Source organism: Saimiri boliviensis, chromosome 7 (genome assembly GCF_048565385.1).
Source record: "Saimiri boliviensis isolate mSaiBol1 chromosome 7, mSaiBol1.pri, whole genome shotgun sequence".
Lineage (NCBI taxonomy): Eukaryota > Metazoa > Chordata > Mammalia > Primates > Cebidae > Saimiri > Saimiri boliviensis.
In genome coordinates, this window is record NC_133455.1 from 125,073,754 (window position 1) to 125,100,601 (window position 26,848).

At 47.9% G+C, this 26,848-nt stretch overlaps 1 protein-coding gene and 1 non-coding gene across 2 annotated transcripts in view; one reads left to right on the forward strand and one right to left on the reverse strand.

Annotated features, from left to right (window-relative positions):
• The window catches only part of NTF3 (neurotrophin 3), a 63,432-nt gene extending 58,035 nt beyond the window's left edge, over positions 1 to 5,397 (forward strand). Inside the window, exon 2 of the mRNA XM_003942177.4 lies at positions 4,430 to 5,397. Coding sequence (XP_003942226.4) covers positions 4,430 to 5,224 — 795 coding nt within the window. The 3' untranslated portion in view covers positions 5,225 to 5,397. The remainder of the gene's footprint in view (positions 1 to 4,429) is intronic.
• A 15,056-nt stretch (positions 5,398 to 20,453) lies between these two features.
• Positions 20,454 to 20,615, reverse strand: LOC120360787 (U1 spliceosomal RNA). The gene has a single exon (XR_005577207.1). It is a non-coding gene; the product is annotated as a U1 spliceosomal RNA (small nuclear RNA).
• Positions 20,616 to 26,848: the final 6,233 nt, after the last annotated feature.

Consider the following 26,848-nt stretch of genomic DNA (forward strand, 5'->3'; position numbering starts at 1 on the left):
TAGCTCTGTTGCTTGTTAGCTAGTCGTGGAACCCCTTTGTGCCTCAGTTTCCCCATCTAAATGGGAAATATAATAGTACCTACTTCAGGACGGTTATTGCCAGGATTTAAGATTTAGGTAAGCCAGTACCTGGCACTGTGCATTTTTATTCTTGGTGATCTCACCCCTAAGTAGTCTAAAAACTTACTCCATACATGTGCAACAAGAGAGGTCTTTAGGTACATGATCAGGAGGTGCTCCTGTGTAGGGAGGCTGGTGCTGGAGAGGTGAATTGGAACATGAAGGCTGCATGTGGCAGGGCAGACGCAGGTTGCTGGGGGCTCGGATTCTGTGCCACTCTCTACCCTAGCTTCCTCTTCCATGTCAGCTGCTTCTTGAATACCCCCAAACCCTCTGTGTATGCTGTAAACTGAGCCAAAAAGGAGGAATCAGAAATTGCTCTCTTTTGAGTATTTTGAGGGATGGTGAAACCTTGTAGGAATGTTGCTCCAGGGACTGAGAAAACACCATATGTGGGAAAGCATTTCTAAGGGAGGAAAATCGCACATGTACGTCGGTCAGGATCTTGGAAAACTCCGAGCAGGAGAAATGGGCACTGGGGAGAGTGTAGAAAGGGGGTTTACTGAGGTCTTTAACAGGTCTTTTTCTAATTATAGCCAAGAAGAGCCTGGGGACCGTGGCTGACTTCAGAGCCAGGGCCTGTATTTTCTTTGGGAAAAGAAGGCAGAGTTGATTGGCTTCCAAAGCCAGGCTTGGCAAAAGCCCATACAGCCTCTCCAGCCAGCAAGCAGTGCCTTGGGTAGGTCTCGATCGTAGCAGGCACTCATTCAGTAAATAGACGTCAAAACTCTGCAGAGTGTCTAGCCCTGTGCTGGGCATCAAGGATGTGTGGATGGAAAGGACATGGTTTCCGTCGTCAAAGAGGAGACACACCAACAATAATAGCACAATATAACAATTGCTTAAATGGGGCTCTCTGCAGATGGCAGTGACCACTAGAGAAAGAACAGAGACATCCCCCTAAGTAGAAAAACTCACTGCTGTGCCTTGCCTGGATTGAGCTGGCACCGCCTCCCTGTTTCCATTCCTCACTCCTGGGAACTCTCTCACTGGGGACTCCCACTCCGGATCTGGAGTGAGAAATGAAGGTACTGGTGACCAAAAAGTGACCAAAGATCAGAATCCATCTATTCCTGCCCCCAGCGTATTCAGAAACACTGCCTCTCCCTTGCCCGTGGTTGCTTTCGTCATTTTTCTGTTCCCTGGGCTTCCAGTTCATGATATTCTTTTCTTCTCCCACAACCAGTATAAGTGGGCTAAGATCCAAGCCCTCGGGCACCATGACATTGGGGGAAAGCAGTGCGGAGACCGTGTTGGTACGGATTGCTGTGAGCCTCCTCTACAGATGCAGAGGAGGGAGCTCTCCAGACACTTGGCCCCTCGCACGTGTGCATCAAGGGCAGATGTGCCCCATCTCCTGCAGCCACAGGCCATTCAGGTTCATGTTCTATAGCATGTCTAGTGTGCTCACCCTGTGCCTGACACTATGCTAGGTACTTCCATGTGGATTTCATTATTTACCCCTCACAACAACGTTGATGGTGCACAAGCCATGTGGTTTTTGTTGAGCCTGCAAACTAAATGTCCCCTGTCACTCTCTGCCATTGTTTAGCAGTTGGACCTTAGCTCACTTCACCACCACTGCAGGCCTCAGTTTCCTTATCTGTATAAACGAGGTGGTTGTCTACGGTCCTTTCCGTCTGCAAACCTCTGGAAACAGAACGTTTTGGGGCGTTCTGTTAGCAACAGCCTTGGACTTGCTCTCTACGAAAAAAGCTAAAAGTGGATTATTGAAATGGAGTCCACAGGAAGCCTGCAGGGTTTTAAGACAGTCTTCTGAAGCATTTAGAAACACTCACCAGCCTGCAGATGACTTACTCCCACCACTTATTACAAAGTATCATGGCAAGTAAGAAAGAAATGGCCAGGCGCTGGGAGAGCAAGGAGACAGCACGTGCTGCTGTTGGGATCTTGGTGGAGCATTGCAGAAAAGTCAGCTTTGGTACCAGACACTGAAGAATGGGTGAAATTTCAACAGCAGAGACAGTGCACGTGGATCGTGATTTGAGTAGCAGTGAATAGTGAATGGGGTTGGAGCAAGGGGCCTGTGAACCCAATCATCGCACGACAGAAAAGGGAGGTAGGGACCAGAGTACAGGGAATGTCTCTCACTTCCCTGAGGGTCTCTCCATTTCTTTAAACGACATTTAGGTTTTCCTCATCTATAAGATGAAGGAGTAGGATGAAGTGGTCTCTTTATATGGCTTGTCTACTTCTAACACACTTTGGTTCCATATTCCAGCTGTCACCCATAAAGACTCTTACTTTTTCCTCCTCAATCCATCAGCATCAGCCAGCATTCTCCCTCTCAGTTCACTCTGGTCATTACCTCACTAATCTGCACCTTGACTCTTATTTTACCTGGGATTTCGCCTCACTAACCATACTTAATTTATTTCCTTAAGAGTGGATACCCTGTGTATTCTTAGCTTACAGTGGCTGAGCTTTTGGGAGATTTAATATATTGTTTTTCAATAGGCTGTCAGTCTTACATGATTTTATTGCAGCTGTATTCTTTTTGGGGGGGAAGGGAGTGTAATCTTAGTTCCACGTATGCCATATTTTTTGTGTAGTTCAAGTTGCACTTTGCTGGGCCTGTCATATTGAAGGAAATGTCACTCGTACGCAGAATAGGAGGGAGATTCCTTATCCTGTGGGAACCCTTTTCCTAGGATAGTACAATTCCTTAGAGTCATCTCTAAGGGTGAGCGGCAAAGCTAGAATCCCTCTCTTGGCTTTGACTTTGAAGGAATCGGTTGTCCCAAAGACTAGTTCCCATGGAAAAAAGACAGCCTGCTTATCACAGTGGCAGGAGGAGGCCGTGTGAGCAGAGTGCCTCACCGTCGCTGGCCTCTCGGGACAAGCCCGCCAGCGGTATCTCAGACAAGCTGGGAAAGAGGCTCTCTGTGAGTCCTGGGAGCCAGTTAGCGCCGGCAGGCTCAGACCTGGGTGTTGGTTAGCGGGACTGCTTTTCTGTTTCTTGTGTAGGCTTTGTTTATCTCCTCTCTGTCTTCCCTCTGGACTTAGTAAAGCCTTTCCAAAAATACCAAAGGTGAACCAGGGGAAGAGTTTTTATTTTCCATGTTTAGACAGAACTTTAAAGAGGAAACGATGTACCCCCCTGGGAGCCAGTGAGGTGGTAGCGATGGTAATTAAGGAGTGAATAGCTCAAGGCGGTGGACGAATCAGGTACAAGTTAGGATCGCTAACTCAGCGGCCCCTCTCCACCAGGAGCATCTCCTTCCAGTGCTAAGCCTTGGAAGATCTGGGCTTTGCTCTAGTGACGGAGAGACTAGCAATGAAGGTGTCTCGAGATCAGCACTGTAATTCCACCGGGACTCAGCAGGAGCCCAACGTTGAGCTTCTACTATGGCAACAGAATGAGAGCGCTGATGGGTTGAAATGCTATTTAAACAAGGTAATAGTAGAACTGGAAGAAGCGTAACCGCTAAAAGGAACATGTTGTAGCAGAAATGTTAGAAATCTAAAGGAGGAAAGTGAATCAACAATGACTCTTCCATTCTGGGCAAGTCCAGTCCATTTATTTGAGGGGTTTATTCTGCATCTCTGTCTTCTGCAAGTAGTGCTGTGGCCGGGCTATGTTTTGTGGAGAGGGTCCCCGGGGATGCAGCAGATCAGTTGGTGATGCGTGTCCGTCAGAGGGCTCAGCAGAGCACCCTGGAATGCACGCCTTCTCGCAGAGAGGGTAGTGGCCCCACGTGTTCATTTCCAAGGGCAGGAGAACAGACCGCTCCAGCCGTGGCCTGGCCGGGGATGACCCCACCTCTGACACCATAATATGGGGGCAACTGAACCAGTCCTCAGTCTCAGTGCATTCCAGGGGCTGCAGCTAGGGAGCAGTCGAACTCTTTCTTGAGACAACCACAAGGCCACCGCTGCTGCTGCTGAAGGGAAGTTACTCCATGGTTACAATTCTCAGGTTTGAAGTTTTCATGCTTTGCCAAGGTAGAGTGAATGATACGCCTTTACAGGCTCGGGGGATGTTTAAAGAAGCGGTAGGACATCATCCGCCCACAAGCAGAGCCTGCAGGATAAAGCAGACCTCGGATGTAAATGCAATCCATGCAAAGAGCAGAGTCAGCAGACCTAGAGGGCATTCTGCAGTATTTCCCCGGGGTGGGGGAAAGAAATCGCCTCTTCAGAATGTCCAGAGGGGAGCTGCATTGCTCACCCGGGGGTACCCTCTCTCGTGCCCTCGCAGGGATACACAGCCTCAGGTAGCTGGTGTCGGAATAACACAGACTCAGCTGCCACAGGCCTGCTCTTAACACCTGTGTTTCCTTTTCAGATCTTACAGGTGAACAAGGTGATGTCCATCTTGTTTTATGTGATATTCCTCGCTTATCTCCGTGGCATCCAAGGTAACAACATGGATCAAAGGAGTTTGCCGGAAGACTCACTCAATTCCCTGATTATTAAGCTGATCCAGGCAGATATTTTGAAAAACAAGCTCTCCAAGCAGGTGGTGGACGTTAAGGAAAATTACCAGGGCACCCTGCCGAAAGCAGAGGCCCCCCGAGAGCCGGAGCGGGGAGAGCCCACCAAGTCAGAATTCCAGCCAGTGATTGCAATGGACACCGAGCTGCTGCGGCAGCAGAGACGTTACAACTCACCGCGGGTCCTGCTGAGCGAGAGCACTCCCTTGGAGCCCCCGCCCTTGTATCTCATGGAGGATTACGTGGGCAACCCCGTGGTGGCGAACAGAACATCACGGCGGAAACGGTACGCAGAGCATAAGAGTCACCGAGGGGAGTACTCGGTGTGTGACAGTGAGAGTCTGTGGGTGACCGACAAGTCGTCGGCCATCGACATTCGGGGACACCAGGTCACGGTGCTGGGGGAGATCAAAACCGGCAACTCTCCCGTCAAACAATATTTTTATGAAACGCGATGTAAGGAAGCCAGGCCAGTCAAAAACGGTTGCAGGGGCATTGATGATAAACACTGGAACTCTCAGTGCAAAACGTCCCAAACCTACGTCCGAGCACTGACTTCAGAAAACAACAAACTTGTGGGCTGGCGGTGGATACGGATAGACACGTCCTGTGTGTGTGCCTTGTCGAGAAAAATCGGAAGAACATGAATTGGCATCTCTCCCCATATATAAATTATTACTTTAAATTATATGATATGCATGTAGCATATAAATGTTTATATTGTTTTTATATATTATAAGTTGACCTTTATTTATTAAACTTCAGCAACCCTACAGTATATAAGCTTTTTTTTCTCAATAAAATCAGTGTGCTTGCCTTCCCTCAGGCCTCTCCTATCTGTTAAAACTTGTTTTGTGATCTGGCTCCTCAGGAGTCACTCTGTAAAATCTGTGTACACCAGTATTTTGCATTCAGTATTGTCAAGGCCATGACTGTCGTTTTAGTAAACTTGTTAAAATCAGATGATGTCAGAGTTGTGTATAAACACAGTTCTATCCCTCTTCTGGTACATTTAATGTTGGGTTAATTAATTAAAAGAACTGTTCTGGCCTCCACTGAAAGTGATACCCTGTAGCTCTGGCCAGCAAGTTCTGTATCAGATTCTCTGCTGTTAGCTTAGAAAATTAGAATTATGATGTGCTCCAGTGTTATGGTCCTAGAACAATAACAACCACCCTGGCAATTTTCGTTTTGGAAGTTTCTCTCCAGCACATTTGTTATTTTGGGGTTTGGGGTTGTTTATGGGTGTTTTTTTTTTTTTTTTTTTTTTTTGGCTTTGGTTTTTGTTTTGTATTTTGCAAGTGGTTTTCATCTTAGGCACACAGGAGTTGTTTTTTTTTAACTATTTGCAACAGAATAATTGGATGGTTACCCAGAAGCAAACTGAAATGGATCGTGAATAATCTATTATACAGGATAAATTTACCTGTGACCAACTCTCAGCCTGTGGCCACCCCTCCTCATCTGGCAGCTCCTTCTAGAAGTGTGGGCAGAGTTGGAAAGTGTTCGGGCTTTGGAGTCAGATACAGGTTCGAGTTCCAGCTCCTCCCCTGTGAGCTTGTCCGGGTTTTAGAGACTCTCTGAGCCTGTGCTTCCTAGGATCAGAGCCAAACAGGGGTCCTTGCCTATGTCCAGGAATCCTGAAGAGTCAGTTTACAACCCCGGAAACTTTCTAGCACAGAGCAGGTGCTTAAGAATGCTAGTCCTTCACCCATTCCCTCCCAGCCCCCCAAGTTGTAAACTGCCCAAATGGAAGGGACCTTCTTGATGCCTTCTGAGTCCCAGCAGGAGTTCATTACAAGCAAGGGGTCACTGTGGTGATGGTCTCACCTGTCATGCCCAGGCAGGACTGAGGGGACACCAGGGACGTCCGTCCAAGAGTTTGTTGATGCCCATTTCCCACTGGGAAGCAGCTCATCCTCTTGGGGCTGGAACACAAGGGCACTCCTCTCCCCTCTTGGTGGCGATACCGGGTGTCTGCTAATCCAGCACTGCCCTGTTGCCCTGTCCCCTGGCCCACCTGGATTGCCCGGCCTTCATCAGGGCCACGTGTGCTCTTATCTCAAGCAGCCTATGCACCGGCATCTCTTTAGCACACACCTACATGGAATGTGTCCTTTATGGGACATGAACTTTTGAAATAGACTCAGCAAATAGCAGTGGGCTTCGTTAGGAACATCGTCACACTGCACTTGATCCTGGATGCCTCAAATACGGGGGGCAGGAAATAAGGAATTGACCACGTGCCCATCATGGGCCAGGCATGTTCAAACCCTGCCACCATTAGCTGTCACAAATCCTTTGAGGGAGCCAGCATCATCTCCAGTTTACAGGCGAGGAAACTGAGGCCTGTGGGTCCAACTTGTCCATGGTCATTTAGTAAGTAAGTGGCAGCGTGAAGATTGAAATCTGTGTGGCAATGATGGCACAGTCCTGACCCCTCGATACCAGTCGTTGCCTCTCCCACGTAGCAGCATCACATTTCAGAGTGGGTGTTATAGACAGGAAAAGCACAGCCTTCTGCATAAGAACCTTTCGTCCTGTTGTTTCACTGAGCCTTCATCAAGAACACAATAACCCAGCTGACAGGACAAGGAGAGGCTTATGACTGGCCCAAGCCTAGTTATTAGGCGCTCAGCATTTCAAAGTGACCATTTTTCTGGGTTTCTAGTAAGCCCTCCACCCCTAAAACAGCAGGCTGAGGGACACTGCAGCTGGAGGGCGTCTACAGAGCTTGAGTCCCAGTTGTTTAGCCCACACTGCAGGAGCAAGACAGGAACATAAAGGAGGAGTTTCATGGCCCTGGTTAACAGTGAATTCTGGAAAGTTGGAGAAACCTGTTGAGGAGTTGCCGCAAGGGCTACCGCAGCTGCCTGTCATAGGGTCTTTCTTTCTGTCCTCAGACCTACAGTTGAGGAGCCCTTAAGGTCTTCTTCTGGAACTTCTGAACGGTAGAGGGTGGTCTGGTTGATGAGGGAGATGGGCTTCAGTGACAAGGGACCCAGATCCCAGCCTTGCCAGGCACTGACCCGAAAGGCTTGTAGGGCTGAGTCTTGAGCTCTGCCTGGGATGCAAGGAGTTTGCTGGCTTGTCCAGAGCAAGTCTGAAGGAGCGTGCTTCTGGGCAGGTGCAGCTCTGAGAAGAGACCTGGGGATGAGACAAATATTCCCAAAAGGAACTCTGGGCTGCAGGCCATCTGACGGCTCAGGCTCTCCAATTCAGAGGGGCAGGGTAATGCAGCATTACCCAGTTCCATCTCAGTAACTATTCAGATGCTGCCAGAGTCAACGTGTTAGCTTTGGACCCGGGGCCGAGCCTTTTCGAAGCGGATAGAAGGCCTATTTCTATCCAACGTACACATTTGTCCTTGGGCTTGGTCGAAGGTTAAACCCATCTCTGAGATAGGAGAGGCTTGGAGGGCTAGCACCTGGCTCCTGGGAAACTCCACTCTCTCTTTATCTTCCCTTATTTCTTAGTTTCTTGCAGGGGCTTCGTGAAGCAGAGGTGTATTGCAATGTGACGAACTTGAGCACACAGGAGAAAATGGTTTGTGGGCCAACTTTATTGAGAATAGCTGCATGACCTTGAATCACCCCCTTGTCCCAGCTGGGGCTTTCAGCATCATGAGATTCTATTGCAGAGAGGGGCAGAGTCCGGACAGATAATCTTCACTTCCTTAATGAATTCTATGGTGAGAAGCTCTGTTCCCCGCTGATGGGACTCCCTTCTGCTGCATGTGAGTCTCTAAAATTCTCCCCACTTACAGACTGTGACCTTGAGCTTGTAACTTGATCTCTCTGAGCCTTTGTCTGCTTGTCTGTAAAATGGGGATAGTGCCTACTTCGTAAGATTGTTTGGCAATCTAATAAAATCATCCATTTCCTGGCACGTTAGAAGCCTCCTTCAGTGATGATGATGATGACGATGAAGAGCTTTTGCAGGGTTTGCAGGACCCCTCAATCTGGAATTTTGGTGGGACTTTCCAAGCTCTGTGGTGGAGGATTAGTCATAACTAACACGTATTAATCATGGACCTTAAGGGAAGTGGACCTTAGGATGGCATTTGTCCATTTCTTTTCTGCTGGTCTCTTCAACCAAATCACTGGCCCGGTCTTAGTGACAAGGCATTTAATCCACAGTTGATATCCAGGGAAGGTATTTCTTACCCTGCCAAGCAGTGAAACTGAATTTTTTGCCAGAAGTTCTGCCTGCGTGCTTCTCCAAAGCGTGCGTGTGTGAGTGTGAGTGTGAGTGTGAGTGTGAGTGTGCTGCATGTACACCTTGCTTCCTCCCCGCGAATTACAGCACGACTTTGCTCTTGCATTTCCTTTCAGCCTCCGTCTATCTCTCATGTTCAGCAATGCTTCCTCTAGGCTGGTGCTGGTGTTTTACGGTTTGGTATTTCTGAGGACTTTTCTGTTGCTGTTCCCTGTCCTGTGTTGTGTATGAGCACGTGTGTGTTTATCTGTGCTTTACAGTTCATTTAGTCAATGTAAAAATCCTCCACAGAGGCTTGGAGAAGCCATCTGCATTTATTTTGTCGCTTTTGAACATGTGTTCAGGAATGAAGGCTGTGTAGTCAGTTTATGGCTACCTGGAGATTTGTCTGGCTTCACCAGGAAGATGCACCCCCTGCCCAGGCTTCAAATGCTGAAGGTCCCGGGTGCACAAAGCCAATGCCAGGTCCCTGGCGAAGCCTGGCTTTGCCTCACTGAGCTCCCGCTGTGCTCAGCTGCAGCACAGGCTCTGCCTCAGTGAGGGTGCTCTGAAGCCTGGGGGAGCGGCCAACTGTCCACAACAAACACCCCACCCTCCACAACCCTGGACCGAGGGCCTCGCACAGGCTCTGTTCCGCAACCAGGACCAGCCTCAATCCCTGAAGATGGATTGAACTGGAACCATCTCAAGCCTAACCTTCTTTCTCAAAGTCCCCACCCCTAAATCTAAGGAGACTCAAACTCCTTATATGTACGCGTCCTGCTCACATTATAGTAGGCAAGTGGGCTTCTCAAAAAGCACACTTGTTTCACAGCAAGCTGAGAGGCAGATGTCTCTGTGCTGACACAGTCCCCTGGCTTTCTATTAGGCTCAGACGGAGATTGGCCCAGCTTGAATAAGCAGAGCCACAGAACAGGTTAGAAGCACTCTGAGGGACTATGGGTTTGTTTCCCACAATCCTTGGCCTCTGTTTGGTTGCAGGGTATATGGCAGGCCAATGAAACAAACACAGATGTGCCTGTTTTAGGGGCCAGGGATGGGAGGGGCAAGGAAGTGTGCAGAAGGCGAAAAATCCAAGGATGTCAAAACTCTTTTTTCTGCTAGGAACCAGCTACCACCAATAAGTTGGGCTGGGTTGAATTGTTGCAGAGTTTAGTAATGACATTGCCAGGTAAATTATAGACATCTCTGTGGCAAGAAAACGTAAGCATTTATTGGGAAATTGTGAAACACGGCTTAATGAGCTTGATGGTTTTCATGTGAGACATATGAATGGGTGGGCATGCATGCGTGTGCATGTGCATGGCTGCTTTGATATCCTAACCACAGAGGCATTGCATTTTTTTAAGGAAAGGTAATGCCTGCAAAAGAATGCTCCTGAACACAAGGTTAACCTCTAGGAGACTGCACTGGAGGCCAGCTGGGGAGCATATGGAAAATGAACATTCTTGGGGCTTGAAACCAGGCTGATGGGTGGAGGATTTATAGACAGAAAAGGCATCCAGCAGACTCCAAGCAGCCAAAACAGAAGGAGCTGGGTTTGTGGGCTCTCTGATTTGGTGGAAAAGCATTCAAAGCTGGTGCTGGGATTAGGGGTGGAGATGAGATCAGACCAAGGAATAAATAATAATAAGTATTCTTATTGGTGGCTGCTTCCTCCAAGTTAGACACTGTGTACACATCTCCATGGCTACATAGCGACAACCCTGGTAGTTTTAACCCTTGTGTGCAGTTGAAGACTTTGGGCTGAGGACTTTGGCCTGATGTGCAGCTGGTAAGAGGAAATGCACAGATAGGAACCCAAGAGGTCTATATGGCTTGGCAGTACATGCTTTTAACTGTGTGAGTAAGACAGCAGTGGAGAGGATGCTAAGTGCTTCAGCGGGCCCTGCTGGCTGAACTGCAATGGGGTAAAGGGAGTGAGGAGAGTGGCATGTACTTGGCACACAGGGAGAAATAATAGGATCAGTGCAGCAGGGATGCCAACAATTGCTCCACCTAAGGGAGACGTCAGACTCATCGGTAACTGGCTTACTACAGCAGACATTTTCAGTAGGTGGGGGAGGAGGAGTCGGTCTGTGACCCGAAACCCTTCATTCCCCACGCAACACCTGAAGAATCGCTGTGCTGTGGGGAAGGTGGTTGTGCTTCAGCCTAAAGTATAAGGATCAGCGCATCTGGAATCTCACTTGGGGCTTTTGAGATATAAGAGATAGAAGACAGAAATTTCAAATTTGGACAAGATCTTTGAGATCCAGTAATCCATCCTTTCTTACAAGGCAGATTTCTACTTTTATTCACGGATACTTTTTAAACAATTGTCAAATCCCCACTAGGCACCATGCTTTCTTCTCAACTCTGTGGGATTGGCACATGAGAAGCCATCCCTCCTGGAGGAGTAATGAGTAGAAAAGACGGGGCCTTAAGGTATAGACAAGGCGTCCCCAAACTTTCTACACAGGGGGCCAGTTCACTGTCCCTCAGACCGTTGGAGGGCCACCACATACTGTGCTCCTCTCACTGACCACCAGTGAAAGAGGTGCCCCTTCCTGAAGTGCGGCAGGGGGCCGGATAAATGGCCTCAGGGGGCCGCATGTGGCCCGCGGGCCGTAGTTTGGGGACACCTGGTATAGATGCTTAGACAACTCCCACGGCCTGTTGATAAGCACTTCCTCACCAGGCAGCTTGCTCTAATCTGAAACAGCTCTTACTATATGATAGAGAGCCCCTTCCAATGTTAAAGCCAAATCTACAGACAAAATAGCTATAACCAGGCTGTCAACCTAAGCTCAACTAACTAAATGCTCACCTGGGACAGTTAAGGAACACCTCCTTGAGGAGGTGACCTCACAGCTGCCTATTAATGGATGAGCAGAAATTTGGTAGGGAAAGAGAGACTATTCTAGACAGGAATAGCCTGGGGGAAAAGTGAAGAGTGGGAAAAGGGTCTAACATATGCAGAGAAAAGTAAAAAAAGGTTTGAGGTGATGAGGACTTTAGGACTGTGGAAAGGGGGAAGTTGAGACCACGTAATTCAAGGATGAAGGGAACAGCTCTGAAGTTGGATTTGATCATCTGGGGACTCCTAAATTGAGCTTGCCTGAGAATCACCTGGAGGGCTTGTTCAAACTGATTGCTGGGCCCCATCACCTGAGTTTCTGATTCATTAGGTCTGGGGTGGGGCCAGATAATTTGCATTTCTAATAAGTTCCCAGGGATACTGCAGCTGCTACACACTTGGAGAATCACTGATTTATTAAGCAGTGAGGATTCAACAAGGGTTTTTCTGCATTTTTTAAGAAGAAAATTTTGGTGGCAGTATAACTGATGGATGGACTGGGGACAGACCGATCAGACTGATCACAGTGAAGGCCTGAAGAGGAGGCAATAGGAGTGGGAGATATATCAGATTAGAAAAGCATCTTTGAGTTGCAGTCAACAAGATTGGGTAACCAACTGGATGTGGAAAGCGAAAGAGAAAGGCATTAGGAAGATAACTATAGCGTCTCCTGAGGCATGACGGTTTTAAATCACACACAAGAAGACAGCAGACAGCGGATTGGAAGACGGGAACTATGGGTACTGGGTTTGAAGTTCTCAGAGGACATCAAAGTAATGGTATCCAATACACAGTTGGTTATTAAGATAGAAGGATGCTTGAAATTATGAAAAAAAAAAAAAAAAAAACCCTCTTCTTCATTTGGAAAAAATCCAGCATAGATGAGCCTCTCCATGTACAGATGGTTCTAGTCTAAGCTCCGTGGAAGCCCAAATCATAAGCTCGTCAGTGAATCAGGGTGTGGGAATCTGGACTCCCAATGGAGATCTATGGTTCTGGCCTCCATTTCTGAAGGGTTATGTGCTCACCTACTTGATCCCTTTGGAAGATGGGGAAAAAAAGGCATGAAAATTGCTGAGGAGAAAAAAAAAATGACCATTCTGAGACTCGTGCCATCTGCATCTTCATGTAAGTGTCACAGCATGGCTGTAGGCCTTAGCAGCCAGCTTCAGACACCACCATCAGAGACATTTCAGGTTGTATTTTAAAGGAAAAAGTCAGCTACTGGGAAGCTGAGATCTAAAGATTCTTGTCAAAAAAAGAACTTATTGTGATTCCATTTTCTGGGCTAGGACTTTTCTCAGTTGCTAACTTGACTCCTTGAAAGTCTCTTGGTCTGTTAGGAAAAAAGATTTCTCTTTCTTAAGAAAACCCTGAAAGTGGGCAAACACCTTTCTGCTACAGAGCTTTTGGGCATGAGTTCCCTCTGCCCTGAATGCTCTTCTTTTCTGCTAGGCTCTGTTTATCTGATTCCCACCTGTTCAGCCTTCCTTTTTTCTTGGGGGACCTTTCCTGAGGCCTCCTCCTGAATTACTTATGGTCGACCCTTCCTCACGATTTATATGGTCCTATCACATAACACAACTGAAATTACAGCTGTGGGATTATTTGTGTCATTCTTGTTTGCTCTGCCCCATTTGGCTGTCATCTACATGAGTCACTAAGTCATGCTGATTTTAGTCAGAACTTTATCCCAAATGCTGAGCACAATGCCTGTGCCATCAATAGGCACTCAATAATATTTTTTGAACAAATGAGTGAATGAATCCCCTTCATAAATGGGGATTACAACAGGAAGAAGGACTTGGGTCAAGCCCCAGGGAGAATGGATTAGCGAGGAGGGAGGCTGGTTGCTGTTTACTTATTTAGACATCCATGGGGAGTCAGGGCAGGCGAGAGCCTCAGTAGTGTAGCATCATAATGTCTGTTCTATCCAAAGATTGGCGGCCCCATTATTCCATTGGCGAAAAGCTGGGGAAAGGACTCACACTGAAAGAAAACTTTCAAGTGTAGTTAAGGGAAACAAAACACAAGGTCATGAACCGGGACTGTGCTTATAGTTCTTAGATGAAGAACATGATGTCTTGATTGAGCAGTCATTCATCCACTCAGCCATGCCTTCACTCAACTAATTTGTATCAAAACCTGCTATGCACCAGCCCTCTTCACAGGTATTGATTAGTACAATGACAAACATGGGCAGAGGAGCTCATGCCTTAATGGAGTTTACCTTATAAAAGGTATGACAGGGAAAAAAAAAAAAAAAAAGAAAGAAACAAGCAAATGCGTGGATTAAATGATTCAGGTGGTAACTGCCTAGAAGAAATACAATACAGTAAAAGGGTAGAGAATGAGTAAGCGGGCCGGGGGAGGGCGGTGCTGGTGTTGCATGTTGTATATTTTCATATACAATGCTTGCTTCTGTGAAATTTGAGGCATGAAATGTCAGTATGCCTAAGGGAAGTCAAACACATTTCCATAAACTCTGAGCAATTAATGGCTGTTATTAAAGCAGAGGATCTTTAGCCAAAAATCGAAAGCCAAGCTTTGGCAATAGTGCACACAGGGCCCAATCCACAAACCATTTCTCCTGTTCGTCAGCACAAAGTAACACCTTTTATCAGAGACCTTAGACATTACACCACATTCTCCCCATAACAGAGGCGGGCATTACGCATTACGCAGTTTTGCTTCTGTCTCTCCAGAGACTTTTCACCCTGTCAAACCTGTTTCACTCCAGAGGAACAAGATGCAGTTACTCTGTCCTAAAGTCAGGGGTGGGCCCTCTGGTTCCTCTCCAGATGCTGAAAGGCCTGGGGGTTTGGGGGGCGGGGGGAGCAGGCAATGGGCAGGGCCGCTCCCTCTGAATTCCAGTGCCTCTGGCTCTTGCTGGCAATGCCCCAACAAGGAGAGGTTGGGGAGGTTTGCCCAACCCAGGGTTGGGTTTCTGCCTCTGGTACCCCGAGGGAACTTTCTTTTAATCTTAGGCACGCATCAAGAAAACTACCCTTGGGACTTTTCTTTGGACTATAATTGAGTCATTTGTACTCTACAACCCTCCATCAGTTTTTCTTCTTTAAAAGAGGGTATAAAAACATTTCTAATTCAACAAAATGTATCCTGGGAGCCCACGCAGGCTACCTTAACAATGAGTGGCAAGGATGAGAGCTTTGCGATTGTACAGAAGGGGAGTCAACTTTGGGATGTGCTCTGAGAATTCCCCCAAAAGGCCAAGAGAACCACCTCCAAACCCAACCTGCTAAACCAGCTTGACCAGAGAGGTTAGGGAATCCAGCCAAGGACACACAGCTTCCATGGGGGCAGAGCTGGAATGAAAACCAGATCTTCTGTCCTCCAGTCCAGAACTCCCTCTTCTCCTAGATGAAGAACATCATGTCTTGATTGAGCAGTCATTCATCCACTCAGCCACGCCTTCATTCAACTAATTTGTATTGAAATCTGCCAGGCCCCAGCCCTCTTCACAGGTATGGATAAGTACAATGACACACTGCCATATGAGGCACCTTCTACACAAAACTACAGGAGTGCGTGATGTGAGGCGTTTAGACACCTCCCCTGGGCCATCAGAAGAGCTCGTGCAGCTGCCCTGCAGACCTCCCCTGTCTTCTGCTCTGCCCGCCCGTGCCTCTACATTCCCAGGGACTTCTCAGACACCTGGATTTGTGTACACGGAAGGTTTAATTCATGGCTATCAGACCCTCAACCTCTGGAGGAGGTTGCATTGTTAATACATGGAGTAAACATATTGTGATGTTTGTGACGCAGTGGCCAAAGTTAGGCAGACCTAGGTTTGAACCCTAATCCCACCACTGATGATCATGTGACCTGGGGCAGGTTCCTGGGTTTCATTCCTTCTCAAGTTCACTATGAAATGGGGCTAATGATAATACCTACCTCCAGGGGTGATAGCGACATTGTCTGTAGCTAGAACAAGTGGCCCGGGCACCAGCAGACCGTAGTAGGCTATAGCAGGTCCTGGGGCGCCTCCTCTGGCCCTTCAGTGAGAGCTGGATCCTAAGGAATTCCTGAGGTATCCAGGGGAAGGGCCAGGGCAGCCAGGTAGCAGTGGATCACTTCAGGGTTCGGGATAGCAATGATCGCTAACTGGCTCACCTTCCAGCCGGTCTACCTACCACACTCGGGGGTTGTCAGGATGGAGGAGGAACACATAAGGCCATCGGTATAATGCTTGGCATCTAGGAAGTGCTCATCAACATTGGCTTCCTCCCATGGAGACATAGGATCTGTGCCTGAAGCCCCCAGAGGAGGAAATCCTATGGCCCGCTGGCCCCACTGTGCAGACATACGCCATACATTACTGCTCATGATGCTTCCACTTCCAGGGAACTTTCTTGGCTTCTTGCCTAAATTCATTATACTTTAGCCCAAGTCAGTTCAGTGCTTTTGACTTTTAAGTCCAGGCTAAAGCTGGAACTTTTCTTAAATCCTTGCAAAAATACCCTCTGCTCCAAAAATATGGTACCCATGGGGTACCATATTGACTTGACTTCTTTGGGTTTCTTTTACAACAGCTCCCTTGCGTCTGCCCGGGGATCTGGCAGATAGCGGCCTCAGCAGGGTGCAGGCCTGCCCTTACCACTGGGCAGCTTCGCATGCTTTCCGTTGTGTCCTTTCAGTTCAGATTCACGTGGGCCCAGTCTGTGCCAGCCCCTGGTGAAGACTAGGTGAGCTGATTGCCGCTGGACTCTTGTAATTTGCCAATAGCCCACAGACCCCATCAGTCACTGCAGGATAGCAAGAGCTGGGAGAAATGTCATGTAGACAAGCAGGAGACTGGTGCCCAGCCAGTGCCAAGAATGTGCATCCTAGAACCTCAGTCCCACTGCATGACCTCACACAGTCAAGCATCTCTGGGCTACATCCATTTCCTTCTTCCTGGGCACCAACTCTGTGTCAGGCCTTCTCACCCTTCCCCTTGGGCATACAGATTGCAGCCCAGTCTCCCGGAGAGAGAGATACACAAATAGTTGTAATACAATCTGACTGGTGTTTTAATTGCTATTAGGGCACAGATGAGGTATTCTTTGCTTCACCTAAGGAGGGCAGGGAAGGGGAAGTCTTTCTGGAGCTGATGATGTCTGCAAGGAAACCAGAGCTTGGACTTAGTCCTGCAAAAGAGGGGAAGCCTGGGCCATGCGGGAGTGACACGGGAGAGTCGCCTTTCATGGACAGGTCACCATAGGCCCCAGTGACTTGTCTGTCAAGAGGGCTCTGAGCCTCCTCTCTCCACCCTCTGGTGTGCCGTATCATCTGCACTTGCTTGCCTGTGGCCATACCAATCCAGGGCTGCTGAAGACAGGGGAGAAGATACGGCAGCTCCAGTGCAAACCTCGGGTCCTCTGTGACATCTCCTCTGGAGGAAGGACATGTTCAAAGTCAGATGGCAGGGAAAGAGCTGGACCGGCACGCTGCTGCATTGAAAGGCAGGTCTGGAGAAGGTGGGGCAGCCTCATCACTCCTCTCCCTCTTCTGCGTGAGATGCATCGCTCAGAACCACCCTGAGCATTCACTCTTCCCCTTGCCCTGATGGAAGGACCAGATCTGGTCCCTGCCCTTTCTGGTCTCTTGCAGCTGGAAATCCAGATGCTGGATCTTGGTCCCAGGATAATTGAGCTGTTCACATTGCTTCCTCTCCCTCTGATCCTGTCATGCTTCCTCCTGAACTTTTGACACAAACCCTGCTTCGTGTCAACGTGACTGTCAATCCCCATGAAGTAAGTATCTTCCAGGTGGTTCTTGTGGCCTCACTCAGCCTCCAAGCCCCACAGGCCCTGTTCCAGGACAGCAACCGTCACTGGCAACCACACGGCAATTCCTAGGGAGGCTGGTAAGGCAAAACAGGGCTGCTGGCCTTAGGAGCACAAGGTTCCTTGCTGCCCTCTGTGTGCCTTTGGGTTGCACACCCGATGCTGCTGGAGGCAGGATCTCATCCATCCTGCAGGGTCTCTGGCGTAGCTGGCTTTTCTCTCCCCTGATCCGGCTTTTTAAAGGAGCTGAATGAGAACATTCCCACACAGGGATTTTCATCAAAGACCACTTTCACCAGGCCCCACCCCAATGCTTTCAGGAGTTCCCCACTGTCTACATACAGTCTCAGCTTCCTGGCTGAGCATTTAGAGTCCTTGACAAAGTAGCCCTAAGCTCTTTTCTGGCTGTTTCTCCCTCACTGATGCTCAGAGCACCCCAACCCCTGCCTTTCTTCCTATTTCCCACACCTGGCTCACAATTCCTCACTTCCAAGCCTCTGTGTGGGCTGTTCCGCATCCTCATGCCCCCAGGGATCCTTTTCTGACCACAGTCTTTATCCCACACAATTGCTTCTCCTTACTGTGACTCAAGAGTGATGCACACCTATCCAATCCTGAGTTTTGAATGAATGACTTTCCTCCCTTGACAGATAAGGATGCTGGACTTCAGGGAGAGTTGGTAACTTGCCCAAAGCCACAGTTGGGAAACAAGAGCTGACATTCAAATCCAGGCACTGCAGCTTCAAGGCTCGACCCTCAGAGTGCTCTCGCTCTCCATATAGAGCACATTCCCTTTTCCTCAGTAGAGGGAGGGAGCGCTGGATGACACGTGGGCTGTGCTCCCTGACTCTTGCCTGCATGTCTCCCCACACACTCTTCCTCCTCCTGCTCATCCTCCCTTTCTCTGGAGGGAAAGCAGCCTTCTAGGGCTAACTTGCACTGTAACTGGAAGTTGGATCAGTTCCTCCCTCAGGACGAGCTATATAATTTGCAGGGCCCAAAATGCAAATGCAGGCAGAGGTCCCTCATTCATAAATGATGGAGAATTTCAAAATGGTGGCAGCAAACATTAAACCCCAAGCTCAAGGTTCTTCTATGCACAGCACCCAGCGGGGCCTCCCTGGTCCCACACCTATGAAGCAGACGCACCCCTTCCAGAGGCTTCCCCACCTGCACTCACCACCCCTGGCTTTCCTTGTGAAGTCCCAGGGTCAGCAGTGCCTGGCACACAGTAGGCCCCTAATAACGTGTAGAACTGGAAAGATTTCTTGTAGGCAAGAGATTGTAAACTTCAGAATAGGTGATTTTAAGAACAAAAGAGATACCCATATATCTAGGCCTAAATTTTCTGGTGCTTGAAACAAGCAGACAAAAACCATGGACTCCTCTGTCTTAAAAAATACTAGATTGGATACTGTGATGGGCTGAAATCGCATCCCTCCAAAATCAATATGTTGGAGCCCTCCCCGGACTACTCAGAATGTGACTGTATTTGGAGGCAGAGTCTTTAAAGAAGTCATTAAAAGGAGATTGTAAGAGTGGGCCCTAATCCAACATGATTCATGTCTTTACGATAAAAAAGAGGTTAGGACAGAGACAAACGCAGAGAGACATCGATGTGGTGACACACGGAGAAGACGCCATCTGCAAGCCAAGGAGCCTAGAGCAGAGCCTTCCCCCAGGACCCTTAGAAACCAGCCCCGCCAACACCTTCATCTCAGACTGCAGCCTCCAGAATTGCGAGACAGTAAATTCCTGTTGTTTAAGCTCCCAGTCCACAGGGCTTTGTTAAGGCAGCCCCAGCAAATCAGTACAAATACCTAGAGATAAAATAAATCACAACCAGTTACAAACCTCAAAAGCTGATAGACACCACTGAAAAGTCTGGAAATAAGGAAGAATAACATGATATTCATAGTTGCATTAACTTCCTGGCATACGTCTATCGTATTTTACTTCCCATATTTTTGGCTGAATAATCTTCATATGGGACAATACTTTTATACTATTCTTTTCCACAGAGAGACTAGAAAGATAATTCAACTTCTCTTGTAACATGGTTGATCAGATTTTTTTTTCGAAATGGAGAAGACTGAAGTTCACAACTTATCAGTAACATCATGTACATTTTGAGAATTGTTACCAAATTTGGAAAAACCTCTATCAAGTTTCTTTCATAGATTGGCTGACAAATGTCAGGACATTGTCATTATCTGTTAACGCAGTGATTAATCTTAAATGCTCTTTGAATTGCCAACACTCATTAACCAGTCAGTCACCAGTGTCTGCACTGCAGCGTTATGCTATCCTGGTCAATGTTCAAATTTTATGTTGAGTCAGCAAAAGAAGGAAATCTTTTTTCCAATGTAAGCATATGATTCATTCCTTTCCTTTAATTGAATTATATTGTAATTCAAGAGCCTGCTTATTACCTCCACTGGAAATGTATCATAACAATTGGAAACGTACATCTTCCTCTTGATGAATTAATACTTTTAGTATGACCTGAGATTTTTTGTTATAATTTGTTGCTTCATATGAGAATAACTTTAACCTTAGTTCCACAGAACTGTTTAATCCACATAATAACCACGTGAATATGTTGCTAGGATGCCTTGCAGCCTTCGGAAGGGCAGGGGTAAGTGAGGAATCCTGAGGCTGAAGCTCCATTAGCTTTGTGGTAAGCCTGCCCCCGTCAAGGTTGGAGGTGGGGCTCAGAAGAAATGAACCAACAGGTACTTTCACCTATACACACACATGTCGCAGCCAGCAACGCCCACTCTTCAGACCCGTGGTCTCAGGCTACAGCAAAGCTCTGAGAATAAGGTGAAATTATCCACATTGTCTATGTTTGCATGTAGAGAAAGAGAAGCAACTTCCTCAACCCAAGATGAAGTTGTCTCTGGGCAACTAGCCAGCTGGTTCACCAAAACAAGATTTCCTGTGATTTTGTGTGTAAGGTGTTTTTGTTTTTGTTTAAATAAAACAAAATAAAATAAAACAAAATAAAATAAAATAAACACGAAAAGCCAGGGGAAAGCGTGGACGCAGTCCCCCACACCACAAATTATGCAGTCGAGTTTCCCACATTTGGGTAATCACAGGGGTCAGTACATCCAGAGTGCAATGGATAAGCCTCGCCCTGGAAAAACCACCTTCGTGATCATGGTATCTCTCTTGCCAGGTAAATACCGGTGTTTTTGTTTATCTTTTCAGCACTTCGGTTCCAAAGGGTTTATTTTCTGTTATCCATTCCCCACAGAACCTCTGCATTCTGGGATGGAATGCCAGCTGACGGAATCCTTAGAAGTGGGTGAGAGGAATCCCACTGGGCCCCCAGCACGGCCTGAGGCCTTCGTGGGCTTGGCAGTGGTTAAGAGTGTGGGCACCAGAACCAAAGAGCTGGGCTCTGACACTGACGCCCTCCTACCCTAGTCCCGGGACACCCTTACCCCTCCGTTCGTCCCATTCTTCATCAGCAAAACAGAGGAAAAGTGATGAGCGGCACATGGGAATGGTGAATCGAGTCGTTGCAGTTCAAGGGCGTGCACAGGGCCTGGCGCTTCCTGACTGCTCACTACACGAAAGTGAACATGTTTATTAAGGGTTTGATGCAGAGAACTGGAGGAAACTGGGAGGGGAAAGGGCCCTGTCCTTATGCCAGGAACTCCTCCCCTCCCTTCTCCTCCAGGCCTCACTGGGAGCTGCACCCTCTGCTCCTCTGGCCTGGGGAACAGCCATGTGTCTTGGCTCCTGTTTCCCATCAGAGAAGGTTTCCTCTGGCTCCAATTCCTTCCTGGCTGAGTGTACGACGAGGCTTTACCTGCCTCAAAGGTCAGCTAGCAAATACCTAGTGAGTATCTAGACAGACCCTGGGTGCAATTCCTAGGCCTTCCCTGCTAAATCTGGCAAATCTGCCTTGGGGTGTGCCAAATGTCAACCATAAGAAGGACAGATCACACTGCTTCTTCTGAGAAGCCTCTCTAGATTTCACTGCCCTGCTTTGCACTTTGCCCATATCCGGTATCTCCTCTAACCCTGGGCTCAGCTTGTCCAAAAGCTGTTCCCTACTACTATGGCTAGTGTGTTCTCAAATTGTGAGCCAAAAGCAAATGTTCAAAAGCACAACCAGAGATTTATATGGCATAGGGGTGTATTTTCCCAGAAATCTAAAAAAAGATTGTAAAATCATAATTATACCCACATTTTATGCATAATTTTTGCAATATACTAACCATATTTTGAACATATTCATTCATTTCCACTACAATTCAACATGCATTCACTCAACAGATTAGGCACCAGACAGCATTCCAGGTATTCAGAATATATCCCTCGTGGACTGCACAATCTAATAACAGAAGGAGATGGATAATGAAAAGTTCACATCATCGATGTTAGGTGGCGACAAGTGCTATGGGGAGGAAAAGAAGAGAGAAAAAAGTCGAGCTGAAGAGAGGAGATCCAGAATGCAACTTAAAACGAGAGGATCAGGGAAAGCCTCACTGACACACTAAGATTTGAGCAATGGCTTGGAAAGGAGGTGAGGGAGTGAACCGTGTGGAAATCAAGGAAAGGGTGTTCTGGGTACAGGGCCCTAAGGCGGGAACGTGCCTGGCATGCCTTTGAACACAATCAGCTTAATTCTGGTGAGCATCTGATTGTGGCTTCTTTGGTCTTCCATGGGCGTGCCTAAGGACGCCTATCTTTGTCTCATTTATATTAAGTTCATGAGATCTGTGCTTTCTACTCCAGCTTACCACTCATCTTTATAAAACAGTAGGGACAAAATTAAATGATATGTGCAAAATAACCGCACAAACTCTGTGCTGGAGACGCCGGGTGTCTGGTGACGAGGAACCACCGTCGGCTGGCACGCTGCGCCCCCACGTGGAAGCTTGCAAGGTTTGGCCCCCTAGGCATGGAAGTTCCAATGTGGCCCCTGGAAATCAGTCCAGGGGTATCAGGCTTAGCGCCCAAATGTACATGCTGTGCAAAAGGGGGACTTAAGAAGTCAAGGACTTTGCGCTGTGTTAGAGAAGAGCCCGAGGGCAGGGGCGGTGGTACGCTGCTGATGGGGATGTGGACCACACCCTCTCACTTTCCTGCCTGAGCCAGTGAGGAACAAGAGAGCAGACAGTTCACCCAGGCAGCTGTGTGCATGGGGCTGGGTGGTGGGGGTTCTGGGAGGGCGCTGTGCTGCATCGCCTTTGACACAGATGCGGGCTTGCATGCCCTTGGCAAAGGTATTCTGCTCACTGGACGTGTAAGTCTCTCCCCTCCATGACTGTGTTCCGGGCAAGGACCTCCTGAGGCACCCATGCTGCAGTTCCCAGAGGGTTAAGGAAGGCTGCGGGACATGTGGGCGTCTGGGCCGGTGAGCCTGGGAATTGGGGAGGGGGTGTCTGCGAAGGGAAGCCAGTCCACCCCAGTCATAAATGCCATACTCTTAGGGACACGCAGGAGTATTTTATTGTTTCATTGAAAACTGAGCCCCCAGTGCAGCTGTTCTGCCCATGAATTCCAGGGGGCAGGGACGGTGCGGGCAGGCGAATGAGGGGAGGCCAGAGGGAAGTGGGGACAGGGCCCGCTTGTCAAGTCTATGAGATCTTGTTACTGGGGTTTGGGGGAAATTGGATGCGGTTCCAGGGTTCACATCTCTCGCCCCACACACCAGGGCGCTGGCTCCACTTAAGGCCATCGAGACAAAAGGGCCTGCGTGTTTATTCCCTTGTCAGCCCAGCAAATGGTTTCTGAGCCAACTCTGACAGTCTGTTTTCAAATAGGAAGAAGCGTTTTTTGTTTTTTTTTTTTTTTTAAAAAAAAAAAAAAAAAAAACCTCTTTGTTTGGAAAGTAAAACCTGCTATGTGTTAGAGGTGACAAGTGAGGCTGTGCTGCAGACAAGACCCCCTCCCGGGTTGGCTCAGGGGGGCTCTGGCACTAGAATACACCTCCTCAGGTTACACCTGGCCATCGCCTCTTGCAACTTGAAGGGCCGTCTCTCCTAGGATGCCTTCTCTGACCACCCACTGTAGTCACCCGGGCACTCTGTCACTGTCCTGCTATAACCCCTTCCAGGCGGTTCTCTTCACCGGATATTTTTGTGCTTGCTGATGGATGAGCTCTGCTCGTGAAAATGCGAAGTTCCTTGAGAGCAGGGTCTGTGTCTGTTCTTTTGGCTGCAATGTTACCTGCACAGAGAAGAGCGCCCAACCCAGAGGGTGCATTCAGTACATATATTTTATTAGTCTGAATAAATGAATGATGCTTAAGATCTGGCTTGTGCATTTTCTTTGATGAAGAGATGCAGGAAGCACAGCGTGATGGAGCAGAAGGGAGACGGGAGAAGGATCCGGACCAGAAATAAAAAGAAGAAAGAATACCAGTTTCCTTCCCTCAAGGACAACCTGCCCATAGACAAAGCCACTTGAGACCAAAGCCCATGATGGCTGCTCCCAGGCAGCTTGGAGACATGGGAATGGCCTCCCAACATCCCTGACCTTGGTTCTTGATACCTTCATGAATCATATCCCTAATCTGTCTGCTCCTGAAATCCCTTTCTTATTTTTGAAGTGCTTTCCTCCCACCCAGTGAGTGTGACTTGCTCCTTTGCCTTTGGAAAGGGTTGTCATTTTACATTTTAAAAGTCAAAAAGAAAGACTTCCTATCCCTCTGGATTCTCCTGAAGCCAGTGGTAGCTATGTGGCCTTGGGTAGGTCATTTCCTTCTCTGGGGCTCAGTGTTCTGTAAAGGGAGGAGGAGATGGTGCTGGCTGTTGTCCAGGTCCACGCCAGCTCTAAAAGGCTGTGAGCTTCTGATGCCCACCCCCCAGTGACACCCACAAAGGAACTGCCTGCCCCTCCCATGGGACCGCTTGTGGTCAAGCATTCCTGAGAAGGGCAGGAAAAAGGAGGCCTCCTTCCTAGTGCCCAGGGCCCCGTCTGCCTGATCCCTGGGGCCATCCTTCCCTTGGAAGATGCCACTGCAGTGCATTATGAGGACCTTAGATATCAAGAGAGGAAAGGCAGGGCTGTTCCCCAGAGTAAACAGACTACAAAAATGGCACAGTTATTCACTCCTGTGTCCTGGTCCTTTGCATTTTGAGTTCACACTCCTCTCAGCAAGAGCCGGAGCCTATCCCCAAGCTCCTGAAATTCAGATTGGCTCTGTGAGGGCTTTAGCCAAAAGAATGCACTAAAGCCATCAAGGTGTAGGTGTTGAGCCCAGATCTCAAGAGGCCTTGCACACCCTTCTCTCTTTCCTGAACTGCCATGAAGAAATACTGGGGCTAGCCTGTGGGGAGATGAGACACATGGGCAGTACCAGCCTCCCCAGCCAACGCCATTCTATATTAACAGCAGCCAACTGAGCCCCAGACATGTGAATGAGTCTCAGCCAAGCTCAGCCACGATCAGCAGACCTGGCTCAGATCGGAGGAAGAGTGCAGCTAACCCACAGACTCTTGAGTCACGATCACCGGTTGTTTCAGGATGATTTGTTACACAGCAGGGGCTAACTGACAATGCACCCCAGATCTACCCTCCGAGACATCCCACATCTCCCTCAGTTTGCCCTCTTGAGCATCCTTGCACAAGGTCTGCCCTTTCTGCCTCTGTACTGCCTAGTTTGTTTCTTAAAAATACAACTTTCCTCCTGTAAGTTTAGCCCTATGTGCAGAAACGTACAGGCAATCACTTACATTGCCTGTATGAGAGAATTTTATTTTTCAGAATCTCTTAAAAACTCAGTGCCATAAAGTATCAGCATAAAGTATCAGTTACTTGGGCCAGCCGTGGTATTTGAAACCATGCCCCAAAGACCTGGTCTTTTGAATTACATCCCACATGGTACACATCCTGTAGAGGAGCACACACACCACTTCCTGTCTTGGTGTCATGATAGGTTAAGTGGAAATCAAGTGTAGGAATGACCTTTATAGGGCTGGAAGGAGCCTCTGTGGGAGTGCAGACCTGACACCGGAACTAAGCAGGGACAGGAAGCAGAGCCCCCAGGCATGCCCACACTCATAGTTTTGCTCTAAGGATCAACCCTGTTTTCTTGTGCAAGTACTTTACTTTTCTCTAATAAATTAACATTTATTACAAGTCTATTGTAAAACAAGCAGGCACCAGCTAAGCCCAGGAGATGACGAAGATAAATAATGAGTCCCTGCCCTGAGGAACTTACTAGTTCATAATCCTAAAGGTGCAAAATACCGCTACCAGCATATGCCAATAAATCATTAGATTCAAATTTTGTTCTTTCTTCTAAAAGCCAGGAGGTAAAGCCAGATTAACCAATGATCGACAATTAGAAAAATCAATAAGGGGGATGTTTGTATTACTTATGTGTTTTTAGTTCTTCAAGTTTTACTCAAATTGCATTTCTCTTTGCAAATACTATTCATATTCAAGCCAAACTTGATTTCCAGCCCTGTCCCCAACCCCATCCTCCCTGTCTCACCCACCTCTGAACACAATACACCTTCATCCACCTGGTTCTGTGCATGTCTTATTCATGGCAAACCCTGTAGTGTTGCCCCAACAACATACAGAAGCCCGCCAATTCATACCACCTCCACCTCCACCGATCCCAGTGCAAGCTCTCAGCACCTCTCACCTATACTTTTGCAGAACTATTGAGAAGTGGTCTTTTTCTTCTGTCTTCCCCCACCTTCTCTTCTAACCAGCAGTCAGAAGGATCCTGTTCCAACATAAGTCACATTAGGTTCATCCTCAGCTCACAAACCCTCCGTGATCTTTCCATCACGCTTAAAAGAAAAGACCCCAGATGACTTGGCATCTGACCGCCTCTCTAACCCTGCTCTAGTCACATGGGTTGTATTGCTTTTCTTTATGTTCACCAGACATTCCTATCTTAGTGCCTTTGTACTGATGCCTGTTACCCTCCTGACCCAGATCTTTCCACAGACCATTTTTCATGGCATTCCAAGCTTTGCTCATATTTCATCTCTTTAGAAAGCACTTCCTTGACCACCAGAGCTAAAACAGCCACCATCACCACTACCCCACAATAACCTCCACTTTCTATCCCCTTGCCCTGCTCTGTTTCCTGCTGTCACTTAGCATTTGCCACTGCCCTATATTATACCATGGATTTGCTTATTCGCTGACTTGTTGCCATGATGAGGTCCCTCCTGGCAGGGGTCTTGGCTGTCTTGTGTGCTGCCGTAGGTTAAGTATTTAAACAGTACCTTGCTCTTGTCATATATGTGATAAATGCTTGTGGAATAAATGCCTAAGTATTCGCATTTGTGCGCTAATATCTGTAAATATCTTATTTTGTAAAATAACTAAGTGAATGAGCAAGTCTATCCGTGTAGCTCAAAGAACATCACTCTTGAAATGTAGGAAACCAACACTGAATCACATTGCTTCTCTAAGAAAAATAAAATGATTTGGAC